We start from the raw sequence: 13,589 nt of genomic DNA, 5'->3' as shown, positions 1-13,589 counted from the left end.
TCGCATTTCCTCTAACTCAATACATGGTAAGCATCCAGATGAAATACCACAATTAGAATGGTATTTTTTTCTTTTCTCATGTTTTGACAAATTTGATTCACTATATTTCTTTCCACTGGTACAGCTGCGATGTCTACAAACTGATACTTTGGTTGCCGTGTTGGAACAGTAATCACAAGATTGTTGGCAGGGTTGCTTGTGATCTTTCTTATAATGTCTTGATCTACTGGAAGAGTGGTTATATTGGAGTCCACAATTAGCATGCACACACACTACTACACCTATCAATAATAAGTATATAAAAATTTTTATATATCTATAATATAATTTATACTATAGCTTACCGCTATTTCTCATGTTCTTTACACCTCTTCTTCTCATCATACTTCATACTCAACAGCTCCTCAAACACCAACACCAGAAGGTATGTACATCTACACAAACCAACAACCTTAATGATACTGACAAACTTATTCCACTTCTTAATTGTCAATACAGTTGCTTCAGAGCTAGAGTTTTGGAGGACGTTGCACAGTGCCTCGATTGATCCCGCAGTCAATATCCTTTCCCTCCAGTGGGCGTGCACTTCATGGGGAATAGTGTCAAGAGATCATCTATCTACGTGAGAGATTGCTATGTTGAGCTGAAAGATCAAATCTATGCAGAATTTGATCAATATGAAGTTAATTCAACTTCAACCCCAACCACAGCCTCTAAGAATGCATTCGTTATCACTGGCAATCCAGGAACTGGTAAGTCCTGTTTCCTCTTCTACATTATGGCTCTCATCTCACGGGTCAAGGAAACTATGGTTGTTCACTCGATTCACGCCCAGATTGCCGATTCATACTATCTCTACACTTACGTTGGTGGCATTCCAGTTGTCACTCTACAACAACCACAAGTACTTTGATTTCACTGGAAGACAAGACATCAACGTTCTTCTCCACCAATCGTGCAGCCAATCACCATCGAATGTCACCTTTGATTTCTTGACACCAATGAACGATACCTTCTTAGTGCTGTTTGGTATATCCGACAGTGATCTCCTTCAAATGAACGCCTGGGATGCCTACGGAATGCCAATCAATTGAAGCCCAAGAGTGATTTTATCACTCTCCTTGGTCTCAGATCAACTTTCTTTTTGGTAGACAGCAAAGAGGAGACAAATGTCGCAGCTAAAACGATCATTGTTTCATCGCCTGATCCGAGGATCTACAAAGAGTTTCTGAAGAACGTTGGCACTACCCGCAGGTATATGTCACCTTGGTGTAAATCCGAACTTGATCACGTAAGACCAATTTTATACCCAAATGTCACACAGGTAAGTAGGTCCATTGTCTGATTCCAAATGAAAATTGACATTAATTTTAAAAATATCTACTCCCTAACTTTGACAACTTTCCTGCGATCTATAGTTTGATCAAACCCAACCAGCTGTTTCAGGTCACCCAGTATGCGTTGTTGATTGAGTTGCCAGCACCATTGCCCTCGCAGCTCCCACTCAGCTAAATAACTCACTTCTCGCAGCTCATTTTACAACAACAATAAATTTTCTATCCAACCAGGATCACTTTATAAAATTCCAATTGTACACCTAATTCAGAGAATGACTCTCGCAGCCCTTCCTATAACAACCAATCAGACAATAAACATACTATCCAATTAGTATCATTTTTTATCACTATATTATCCAAATTGAAAGACTTACAACCGTTTATTACATATTCTTCTCGTATAAATTGGAGAAGAATATATTGATACAACCAATAAATTATCATTCCAAGATACCTCATGATACTAATACAAAAAGTAATAAAATAGTTATAATATGTTTAAAATTCATAGTTTAATAATTTAAATTTAAATTTCAAATGAAAATTGACATTAATTTTAAAAAAAAAGTTAAAATTAAAAATTAGTGGGGTTAATGTAAATACAAGCAAGAGATAGTTTTGTTTTGTACTTCACAAAACACACAAACGTATATAAGCTCTCCTCAACAACAACTCTTCTACAACAAGTAACAATTCTTTGTTCTTTCAATTACATACTATCTCTTTATTCATTTCTTCAACATTTTCTATTTCTCATTATTCTATTATTCATCACATCAATCAATATTTCTTTAGTGTGAAACCATGTCTGGCAATGAAGCATCTTCCTCTACCACTACTTCAACCAACGATTCAAAGCCTTTTGACCAAGTTAAAGGTAATATCAGCATGAACATCATTATAATGCATTTGCATACAATGACTAACCTATTTACTTTACGTAGTCACCGCATGGTCAACCAAGCATTCCATCGAGTGGATAGCTTTCAATAAAGCATATACTCCATCTCCCAATGAAAAGACTGCCAATACATCAGAATATGAGATTAGAACAGGACAACAACTCCTGTACATTGCCAAGGACAAGGACGACTTCGCAGACTATTGCAGTGACAAACGATTTGGCAAAATTTTGTGGACCGATCTTCAAGAACGAATTAAAGACAAAAATAAAGGTAATCTACAAATCGCATTATCACAATCAAACTATCTTAAGAACGGCTTACTAACCTATTACTTTACTCTCTTCTTATCTTGTCTTGTATTATATTTACACTTTCTTCTTCTCCTTCTCTTTCTTCTCTCCTCTCACACCGCTCCTACATTACCGCTATTTCTCATGTTCTTGTCTTTACACCTCTCTCTTTTTCTTCTCCCTCTCCTTGTTCACAACTCTCACACCTCTCATTACTCTCTACCAATGATATTACTTCAATCGTTTCTTACAACCTATTCATACACACCCTCTCACGCTTATCCACTACATATTCTTACAAATATTTACTTTCTTCTTCTGCCTTTACTTCACTCTTCCCTCCACATATTCATACGGCCCAGCTGATGCTCTCACGGATGCCGAGAATGCACATCCAACAGCACAAGGTATGTATACATCTACACCAACAAACACTTATAAACAAATACATATTTTAAAGCTATACAACACCATACATAAATAGCAAGATGCTACACTGATACACATTATTTAATAATTACACATCCATATAAAGTCTCTCACTCTCTTGACATGCCTTAAATCTAACTTGAAATTTTCCATGTACAATTGCAATTGTATATACTATTATTATTATCACTATTTGTTTGTCAATCATCATCATCATTATTATGCATAGTCTCGCCTCTTTTTTTACATCATTGTCACATCCCACAACATCATTCACCTATTGTTATTTCAAAATTCGTAATTACAACAAACACTTATTTATCTACTTTCTCTTTTAGTTGTTACACTTTGTAATCTCATATCTTTTGGTTGTATATTGTGCTTGATTAAATCCACATCTGAAAGCACACCAATCACCTACAACACTTTATCCTTTACAATATCACACATACATTGTGAATCATAAGGTATTTCATGAAAAATTTAAACTAAATCATCATCATCATCATCATCATCATCATCATCATCATCATCATCATCATCATCATCATCATCATCATCATACAAAAAGAACACTCTGGTTAGCTAATATTCCTTTTTTTTTCTTAAGTTGAAAGGAAACGTTTAGGGTCTGAGATTGAGAAAGTCATGGAATCTATGAAAAAGTCCAAGTTTGATGGTCCTATTGTATCTCTACCACGTGATCCTCTCAGTGCACTGATATCATCTCGTAAAAGGTTTGAGTTTACCGATAACACTCTAAAGTTGGTGAACAGAGATATTACAAACAAATTACACACGTTCATCAAATCAAATTATCGCAACTCAAGAGGAGTTTACATTCAAGGACCACAGGGAGTAGGTAAATCACATTCCATTTATCAAATAGTTGTCAAACTCCGAGTTGAAGCACCAAACAATCGTGTCATATACATCCAAGACTGTGCAAATTGGACAGCTGGTGATCCCTATCTTTTTTTCGTACAGGCTCTGGAAACTGGATTTGGTCTGGCAGGAGATTCATTTATTAGAGACACTTACAATTCAATCATAAATGAAGAACAGTTATACTTGTTTATGGATAAATTATCAGTTTATTGCAAGTTTCAAGATCTCTGTGTATATTTTATCTTTGATCAACACAACTCTCTCACCAACTCTCAAAGAACAAGTTCTCCCTTTTCAATAGTAGAGAGTTATCTTGTCAACAATATTGGTTGGTGTAACAATCTCGTAGTTGTATCTGGTTCTGCAAACAACAATTACTATCTCAAAGTTGCCAAGGACAATGAATGGCCTGTGTTTTACTTTTTTGATGGTTTCTGTGACAATGAATTCAAGGAATGGGTAGAAATTCACAAACAAGATCTCGGCAACCTCACAAGTAGTGATATACAGACCATCAAAGATCTCACCAATTTTATTCCGTAAGTTTAGTTCAATCCAAAAATTAGAGTAGATTACTAATCAATCTAAATATTAGAATTGAACTCAAATATATATTAGACGAACAAAAGAAACAACAGGATCAACAATCACAATCACAATCACAATCACAATCACAATCACAATCACAATCACAATCACAATCACAATCACAATCACAATCACAATCACAAGAACAAACACAAGGCTCCACTTTCAATAATGTTCTCACATCGTATAAGTCGTGGCGAAAATCACTGATCACTCAACAAGACAATTACTTTTCTAAAGAGTTCCTTACAACCGACATTCTTCACAAAGATTATAGAAGAGCAATTGTATTTATGCAACACAATGTACCTGTAACAGACGAATCAATATTTCTCAACAAACAACTATTGTACAAAAGTCAGGAAGACCTCATATTGCCTCTTTTCCCATTGGTCAGAGATATTCTAATTATGCGTTATATGACACCCACCCATCTCGTTGTACAAGAGTTTTATCAATCTGTCTTTTCCAATAAGATCTCGTTGACCAAAGATGCTGTTGGAAGAATCCTAGAGAAATATCTTATTGATACATTGTTGGAACACAACCTCTTACAAGTGCAGCCCTCACTGGTGACAGGAGCAGATGACAGAAAAGGTGTTACCTGCTATAAATATACCCTTTGTTCACAAGTCGTCTTTGCATGGGACATAGTCCAATATATCGTGGCTCAAAATGATTTATCACAAATCGATTGGTCTAAGCCCTCACTTATCATTCCTCGTGCCTCTAACTACAAGGTGGCTGATTGGTTCTTCTGGAATCCTTCTTCAAAGACTCTGTCTGCTTTCCAGGTTACTATTGGTTCAAAACACGCTAGCAAATGGGCTGAATCCGGTCTCAGAACCCAATTCCAAAACTCTTGTCACTTTACTAAAGATATTTTTGTTTGGATTGTGAAGAATGATTTTGACTATAAACAGAAACACTTTATTGATCAATACTTTATTACCATTCCAGAATTAGCAAATAGCAGAATGTTTGATTTACTTAAACAATTTACTATATAAATTAATGGTTCTTATTTAATAAATAAATTCTTATAGATTTTTATTTGTACATCTCTCTTCTTGACCTAAAATATTGTTTTCAGAGCATTATTTCTACATCACCATCATTCTAGTTAATACCAAGTGAAACCGACTATAGTACAGGCTTTATGATATATTTATCTAGATTGAAGGTATGGTTATTAAAGTCGGGCATCTACTATCAATGTAGGGGACTCATTTAGTGTTAACGTCTAAGATATTTAGAGTTCTATTTTGAACAGAAACTTAGGAGATTCTTATTGCTAACTCAATTCCATAACTTGTTACAAAACAATTATCACAAATGCACAAATCTACAGCCATTTATCATAAAGTAGTACTAATTGATAGTATTACTTTTCTTAAAATTAAGAAATTTTTTATTAAAAAGAAATAAATAATTCAAATTGATAAAAACTATCTAAAAATAAAATCTATTTTAATGTCACTCAGAGGAGCAAACAGAGCAGTCCCTTGCTTTGGTGCTCTCCAAGGCTGGTTGTACGTCAATCACAGCAGCTTCATTACTTCGGAATGGCTATAAGAATCTTGATTCTCTCAAGGCTGCCGTCAACAATCCAATTGCATACCCAATGCTTCTTATTCTTCAACCGATTCCATTCCTCCCTGCAGACATCACAAGTCTCATTGAATACTTCAAGAACGAAACAGCACCAGGTATGTTATACATCTACATCATAAAACACTATTACCCTTCAACCTAAATATCCTTCCGAACTCTCTAACTAACATATTACCTTCTATCACTTCTTTTTCTACCTTTTCATTCTCTTTTTTTCTTTTTATCTTTCACTCTCTCTCTCTTCATCTCTCTCTCTCTTTCACTACTTAAATCTATTCAACTCTTTTACATACCACATATTTCCTCTAATTTGTATTTAATTCCTCTTTTCATTCTCTCTTTCTCTTTCTCTCTCTCTACCTACATTTTACTTTTTTTTTTCATTCCTCTTGTTTGTAACAATCATACTCGTTATCATTTTTAGTCATAGATAGAATTACGAAATTCTCAGTCAACGGTGCAATTTTACCACAACGATTTCAAAAAATTTTATTTTTTGTCAACTTCCCGCCATAAATATTTGTTTGTAATTTACTTATTTTTATTTTTCGCTTGTACATATATATAATAGATAACAATAATAAAGTAAATTGAGACGATGACAGATCAAAAAACGAAATACTATAATGATAATGAAGATATACCATTATATATGGATATGGAACTCGATAAATCAGAGTATGGTGTTGTCACGATGGGTATAGACGAAGCAGGTCGTGGTCCTGTGCTAGGCCCACTTGTATATGCTGCGTGTTACGTACCGGATTGTAATTTAGAAAGAATGAGAAAGCTAAGATTTGATGGTGAGTATCCTATCTAATAGAAACACTTGTTTGATCACATTATCATGTTACTCATATAAATGCATCCACCTCACTTTAAGACTCAAAGAAACTTACGGAAGCACAAAGAGAAACTTTATTTAAAACTATTTTGGGTAACTATGAGTTGCTTGGTTTCGTAAGTGATGTAAACGAACCATCTATGCTATCGGAAAAGATGCTTTCAAAGTATGTTATTCAACTTGATTGATATTAATATCGATATTAATATATTAATATTAAAGTTTTCTGAAGTTTTCATATTAACAATCGGTATAACGTTATTACGAAATAGACAACAAGTTTCACTCGATAGTATATCACATGGATCTGCATTCAATTTAATTCAACAGGTTTTGGATAAGGGATATAATATTGAATCTTTATATGTGGATACTGTCGGCCCACCGGCAAAGTACGAGGCAAAGATAAGAGTGGCATTCCCGTCGATCAAGAATGTAGTGGTTTCAAAGAAAGCCGATAGTTTGTACCCTATTGTGTCGGCCGCCAGTATCTGTGCAAAGGTTATTCGTGATCGTATCATCAAGGCAACGGATTTCGAAAAGTATGGCAGCAATGCCAGCGGACAGAACGCCCCGATAAACACAAACATTGGTTCCGGCTATCCAAGTGACCCCGCCACCAAGTCGTGGCTACGCAACAATCGTGACAAAGTATTTGGCTATCCAGACATCGTGCGATTCAGCTGGAAGACGACATCGACTGCAATGCAAGGCGATTGCTACGGCGTGCAATGGGTCAATCAACAATCACCCTATTTCTCTGGCAAAAGAAAACGTTCTCTCTATTTCGATGATAATAATCTCAACAATGAAATAAGTGATTTTTAACACAACAAACAAACACTTTACAAAATTTAAAAAAAAAAAAATCAAAAATCAAATTAAGGTGATTTTTATCATCATAATTTTTTCGTGTTTTATTTATTTTGTTTTTTTTTTTTAAATTATTGTGAATTCAATTTTGAAAAAAATGTACTCTGGGGTGTGTGTTTTTATTGTTAGTGGTTTTTTTATTATTAATTAATTAAAAAAAAAAATAGATAATTAATAGTAATAAATTGTTGTTATAGCTATAGTGTATAGCTATAATAATAAACAATAATATAACATTCATCTTAAAGCATTAATTAAATCTATTTTTTTATATTTATTTTTTATTTTTTATAAATTAAAATATCAACAAATCTTAAGCGCAGTTAATATTGTTATTTTTATTTTTATTTATTTATTTTTAAAGTTTGTTTTGTTTGATTGTTTGTTTACTTCTTTGATTCAGGTAGAACTTAATTTCGAAGTGGTAGCGACATCAACAACAACAACAACAATAATAACAAAGTAGTTTTAAGATAATCAATAATCAAAAACAAAAACAAAGAATAGTTTAAAAAATTAATCAAAGTAATGTTTCTCAGATCAAATAGTAGTAGTAATAATTTAAGTGGTAGTAGTAGTAGTAGTAGTAGTAGAGGTAATAGTGCAAGCGGGCATTATAATTAGATCTTTAATTAAATTATCGGCTAATCTATTATTTATCTATTATTTGCTAAAATATATATATATACACACATTCTTCTTTTATCTATCTATCTATCTTCATTTCTATTCTCTATCAACTTCTAAATCGACATATTATATAACATAACAAAACAAAACATATTATCTCTATCTTTTTATCATATTATATCAAATCAATCAAATTCAAAAGATGGCCTCGAAAATGAATGAAAAGGCATTCTCTTTTTTGTCAAATATATCTTTAAATCCAAAAGCTGCTGCTCCGCCGACACAAATAGGTAGCAAGTCATCATCATCATCATCGTCATCATCGAAATCTAGTTCAAAGAGTAGAAAGTCTTTATCAAGTGAAGCAAGCACGCAGCAGCAACAACAGCAACCACCACCACCGCCGCAGCAACAGCAAATCTTCTTGACAAACTACACTTCTAAACCAATAACAAATGTAAAGGATACATCATCATCGTCGAGAGACGTCAGTGGAGGTGGAACAACAGGTCGCAGCAATTCAGTGTCAACCAAACAGACTTGGATCTACAGCATTGCATCGACCATCTACAGATCAATCAACGCAAGTGTCGGTACAACAGTGGCACTGAATTGCAAGCAAAAGAATGTACTCTTGAAGCGTGGCGATCAATTCTATTTCTCAATGATCATACCAACCAAGATAGACAGAATCGTTGCGCTGGCCACCGTCTCACAGGAGCCAACAGCCGACCAAAATGGCACCAAGATAATACTGACGTTTGACAAGCTCTTCCAAGAACCAATTCCGCGTGACTTTTTCTCGTCGTCGCAGCAACTCTCTGACATTGTCCAATCAAAGTCGACCTTCACCAATATATCGGACAGTCAACTACCTGTATTTACCAATCTCTTAAATTCTTATTTCGTAAGAAAAAAGTATGTATTACAATAATCAACCAATCAATTAACATTTAAATGACATTTTCTAATAATAATCTATTTTTGCAGACCAATTAAAGAAGCACAAAACTTTTTATCTGGTATTTCATTAGGACCTTCTATAACTACCAATAATAACAATAATCAACCAAACGATAATGTAAATGCAAACACACAAAACAACAACAACAACAACAACAATCAATTGAATGCTATCGCTGAAAGTTCAATGGTTTCTTCGAATATACCACTCGCTCAACAACAGATTCCTTCCCAACAACAATCACAGCAAGCACTACAACAGCAACAACAGCAACAGCAATCGCAACAATCATCGCAACAAATTATTTCACAACCATATCGGAAAAGAAATACAATGTAAGTTGTTTTGAATCATATCTTTATTTATATTATAACTAACCTAACTTTTATTTTTCCAGTGAGGATTTTAATGCAAGCTATAATGTTTCCATACCACAAAGAATTTACTTTACTACGACGTCTGGCTATCCGATATCGGTTTTTTCAATGATACGTGGAGAAACCAGAAAGTTTAAGCCTAAAGGAAAGAACTTAAAAGAACCTGACCCTATTTCGTAAGTTGCCAATCTTATTTTTGTTTATTGATAATTTGATTATTAACATATTTATTTGTTTGTTTATTTTAGACCTGCTGGAGATACATTGATGAGTGTTCTATCGAAAGAATCAAACTTTTTCAAACTAAAGGAGACATCTTATGCACACTTGCTGCCGTCCAACTATATATCACCAACGTCCGACATTGATGCCGGTGCTTCCAACATGATCAAATACGATCCGTTGTTTTTGGATAATTCAGAGTTGAAAACAGGAAAGCATCGTACGGTGATGAATTTGACAGGCTACAAGATCTCGATCTTCCCTTACATCAAGAAGGGTGCAATCAAAGAGGAGTTGAACGAACAATTCAGACAGAAGCACGAGTGGGTACAAACCGGTGTGACTCTGTACAAAATTAGAAAACTTAAACGACAACTGAAAAAGGTTGCACTTATTGCCGATATTGAAATGTCCACCGTTGCTCTGTCGTACGTTCTCATTGAGAAACTCATCATCAGAAATCAAATGACAAAGGCAAACTTTAAACTGTATGCTGCCGGTTGTCTTTTGTTGGCTGCCAAATTCAATGATCCAAAAGCACTAGAATCTCTAGTACCACTTATAGAGGTATATATTTTACTATCAATTATTTACAGTGTTCATAATTTCTTATATTAATTCACATTCACTTGTTTTTTTTTCATTATTATTTAATTTAGAATTTGGAAAAGAAATTTTCAATTACAAAGAAAGAATTACTGAGTAATGAATTCCATATCTACTCACAGGTGTCATTTGGTTTATTTGTTGATTATCACGATGTTTTGCCACATTACGCAAGATTAAGAAGTGAAATTTTGAATGATTCCAACTATGATCAGTCAGTTCCTTCGCCATTTGTACAATAAAAGAATTTTACCTCTCCCTAACATGTTGTTTATAATTCCAATAAATGATAGGTTTATGCAGATTTCTGAAATCTTTCTAATTTTTTTTTTTTTTTGTTAAAGCCCGCAACTTTAAATTTAAACTAGATACTTTTTTTTTGAAAAGATCTTTCTTTGGTTCAGTGGTTTCTATCTATTTTTTTGTTAAATGCTCTTTTATTTTTTTTTTTTAATTTTTTTTTTTTGGCAAAAATTTAATCCGATTTATTTGGTCATCTATATGAAACTTTATTTTGATCGAATGTAAAAACAAATCACTTTAAAAATACGTTTATATAATAATACAAATAATGTCAAACAGAGGAAATAATGGTACTTTTAAGGTATAGTTTTTTTTTTTCAAATATTTAAGTTTTTTTTTTTTTTTAAAAGTAATTAATTAATTTTAAAATTTACAGCCAGGTACATTCAATCGTCCAGCAGCAGGAGGCTCTTCAGGTTTAAATGCCTATAGTATTCCATCGAATACCAATGGTAATGTAAATAAGGGAGGTTACGTCTTTCCACCATTTTCTGGATAGAGCTACTCGATCTTAAATCGACAACATCAACAACAACATTTATCATCAATAAAGATGATCACATCATCATTCAAAAGTGTTTGAATCTTGTATTTTTAAATAGATAATAACTGTAACATTCATTTATTGGTATGTTCATCTTGACTATATTTTTCACCGGCGGAATGGTGGTGACTATATCCAGCTTCGCTGGAATTATTTTCCATATAAGAAAGTGGTGATGGTGTTGGTTGATAAAAATATGATAAACTATGATTACTATTACTACTATTAGGACTTAATAAATTAAATTGATCATTATTCGAAGGTACTGTCTGATTGTTATTATCTACTGAATAGATTTGGTTTGATAATAAATTATAATTATCTCCATGATAAATCTACAAAAAAAAAATTAGTTAATAAACAATTTTTAAAATATCTTTTAATTTTTTTGTAATATTTACTCTTCGAGGTATTTCTCTCATTTCTCTTGGTACAATGTCAACTAGGAAATCAAAAGTTTCATTTGTAGCAATAGCGAGAGATATATCTGTTTTCTGTAGTGTCCTTCTCTTATGACTTTCTGTATGGAACCAAGATCTAATTGTAAGTTCCAAAATAAATAATTCGCAAGCTTTTGCAAAAATAACAGGTGCATCTGCACTTATCATCTTTTTTAAATTATATCGATTAGTACTAATAAATTTTTTTCTTTTTAAAAGAATCAATTAAATACCTTAACACATTCGTCCATTTTCATAATCTTTTTAATTCTGGCCAGTGGTAGTATATGATCTCGGATGGGTGTTTGAATCTGTAAAATTTCTTTATTGATCCACTTCCAAAAGTTTTCGATCGTTAAAAATCTATCAGTATCTAAATTGCTGTTGGGCGGAATTGAGTTGTTCGAGCTGGAGTATTGTTGGATAGAATTAAGTAGTTGTTGGTGTTGATGATAGTTTTGGTTAATACTAGACTGGTGATGTAAGAATAAGTTATTATCAACTATAGGTGATGAAGATGATGATAGATTTGGTGATGAAGGTATGTGACCACTATATCCATAACCACTGTTCACACTTCCACTACTACTTCCTCCAAACGATGATGTAGGTGACTGATTGAAATGTAATTTTTTACTGGAGGAAGCGTTGTCGAAATTCGATTGAAAATAATTAGAGTCATTCATGGTATTGTTATATTATTTAATAGATATATATAAATAGATTTATTATTTTTTGACACAGATACCAACGAAACAATTTATTTATTAATAGAAAGATCTTTAGAATAAAAAAACAATGACAATCTCGATTTAAATTTAATGTTAAGTTGTTCGAAAAGATAGATAATCTCTTGTGAATTTATGTAAAATAGTTCGACACACTATTCTTTATATATATATTTAAACAAAATAGATTTACTAATAATAAATAGGCTGGCTTGAAATTATAACGATTCTAAAAATAAAAATGATTCTATTATTATTTACCGGATTCTGCAATAAACAACTGTTGTTTGATAAACAAAATGTTTTTATAGTGTAACAAATAAATAGGTTTTTGAATAGAAATAAATAATTAGTTAAATTATAGAAAAAAGGATCTGGAATAGGATCGAAATTTACAACTCTAACCTAATAGGAAGTCTGACTAGTAAGAGGAGATTCAAAAAAGAAAACAGCAACAACTAAAGACAACAAATTAATCTCAGATTAGTCACATTGCCGTGTTTGAGACCGAGAATAATAATTTGATGATGAAACAAATACCACCCACTAGGAAATTAGAAAATTATAATTTTTATAATTTTAAACTGGGATTCTACCCTTTATTAAATATAATAATTTGCCAGTTGCCTAAATATTAAAGCAGTCCCCCCTCTTTATGAAAATAATTAAAATTTTTAATGTGTATGATTTTATTCCAGAATTTAAATAGTATTACTGTTACCTTCATATTTTAAAAAACATAAATTCACTCACAATGACAACAAACAAACATCGATGACAACTCAATAGTAAAAATATACAAAACATGTTACCTTTTTATTTAGTTTTAATTTAGAATTTAATTGAGAGATAAAATTCAAAAGTCAGATCCAACTAGATCCAATCCCGATCCCCCTATAAAACATACACTGAGCGGAGAGTAGAATGAAATAAAAATGATCCAAATAACAATAAATTTTTAATCATCATCATTGTTTTTGAAAGTGAAACATCACTATTGAATTATT

General features: G+C 32.6%; 4 protein-coding genes across 4 annotated transcripts; 2 read left to right on the top strand and 2 right to left on the bottom strand.

Moving 5' to 3' along the window:
• Positions 1-57: 57 nt before the first annotated feature.
• Positions 58-7,723, top strand: PPL_09646 (ribonuclease H2 subunit A; the record flags this gene model as incomplete). The annotated part of the gene is made up of 15 exons (XM_020580439.1): positions 58-60; positions 340-424; positions 666-904; positions 1,097-1,324; positions 2,133-2,214; positions 2,282-2,512; positions 2,895-2,939; positions 3,300-3,332; positions 3,572-4,388; positions 4,445-5,416; positions 5,531-5,559; positions 5,985-6,146; positions 6,690-6,854; positions 6,935-7,061; positions 7,168-7,723. The coding sequence occupies 15 exons, from the start codon at positions 58-60 to the stop codon at positions 7,721-7,723; spliced, it is 3,774 nt and encodes a 1,257-aa protein (XP_020429026.1).
• Positions 7,724-8,329: 606 nt separating this feature from the next.
• Positions 8,330-8,463, bottom strand: PPL_09645 (uncharacterized protein; the record flags this gene model as incomplete). Its single annotated transcript, XM_020580438.1, has 2 exons — positions 8,330-8,428; positions 8,458-8,463. 2 exons carry the CDS (start codon positions 8,461-8,463, stop codon positions 8,330-8,332), a joined length of 105 nt encoding a protein of 34 aa, XP_020429025.1.
• A 137-nt stretch (positions 8,464-8,600) lies between these two features.
• PPL_09644 (uncharacterized protein) lies at positions 8,601-11,369 on the top strand (the record flags this gene model as incomplete). Its single annotated transcript, XM_020580437.1, has 7 exons — positions 8,601-9,316; positions 9,389-9,697; positions 9,760-9,870; positions 9,988-10,528; positions 10,621-10,781; positions 10,955-10,973; positions 11,247-11,369. The coding sequence occupies 7 exons, from the start codon at positions 8,601-8,603 to the stop codon at positions 11,367-11,369; spliced, it is 1,980 nt and encodes a 659-aa protein (XP_020429024.1).
• A 119-nt stretch (positions 11,370-11,488) lies between these two features.
• PPL_09643 (uncharacterized protein) lies at positions 11,489-12,540 on the bottom strand (the record flags this gene model as incomplete). Its single annotated transcript, XM_020580436.1, has 3 exons — positions 11,489-11,749; positions 11,816-12,022; positions 12,088-12,540. The coding sequence occupies 3 exons, from the start codon at positions 12,538-12,540 to the stop codon at positions 11,489-11,491; spliced, it is 921 nt and encodes a 306-aa protein (XP_020429023.1).
• Between the last annotated feature and the right edge of the window lie 1,049 nt (positions 12,541-13,589).

Source organism: Heterostelium album, assembly GCF_000004825.1.
Source record: "Heterostelium album PN500 unplaced genomic scaffold PPL_scaffold11, whole genome shotgun sequence".
Classification (NCBI taxonomy): Eukaryota; Evosea; class Eumycetozoa; order Acytosteliales; family Acytosteliaceae; genus Heterostelium; species Heterostelium album.
This window is presented reverse-complemented; position numbering and strand designations above follow the sequence as displayed.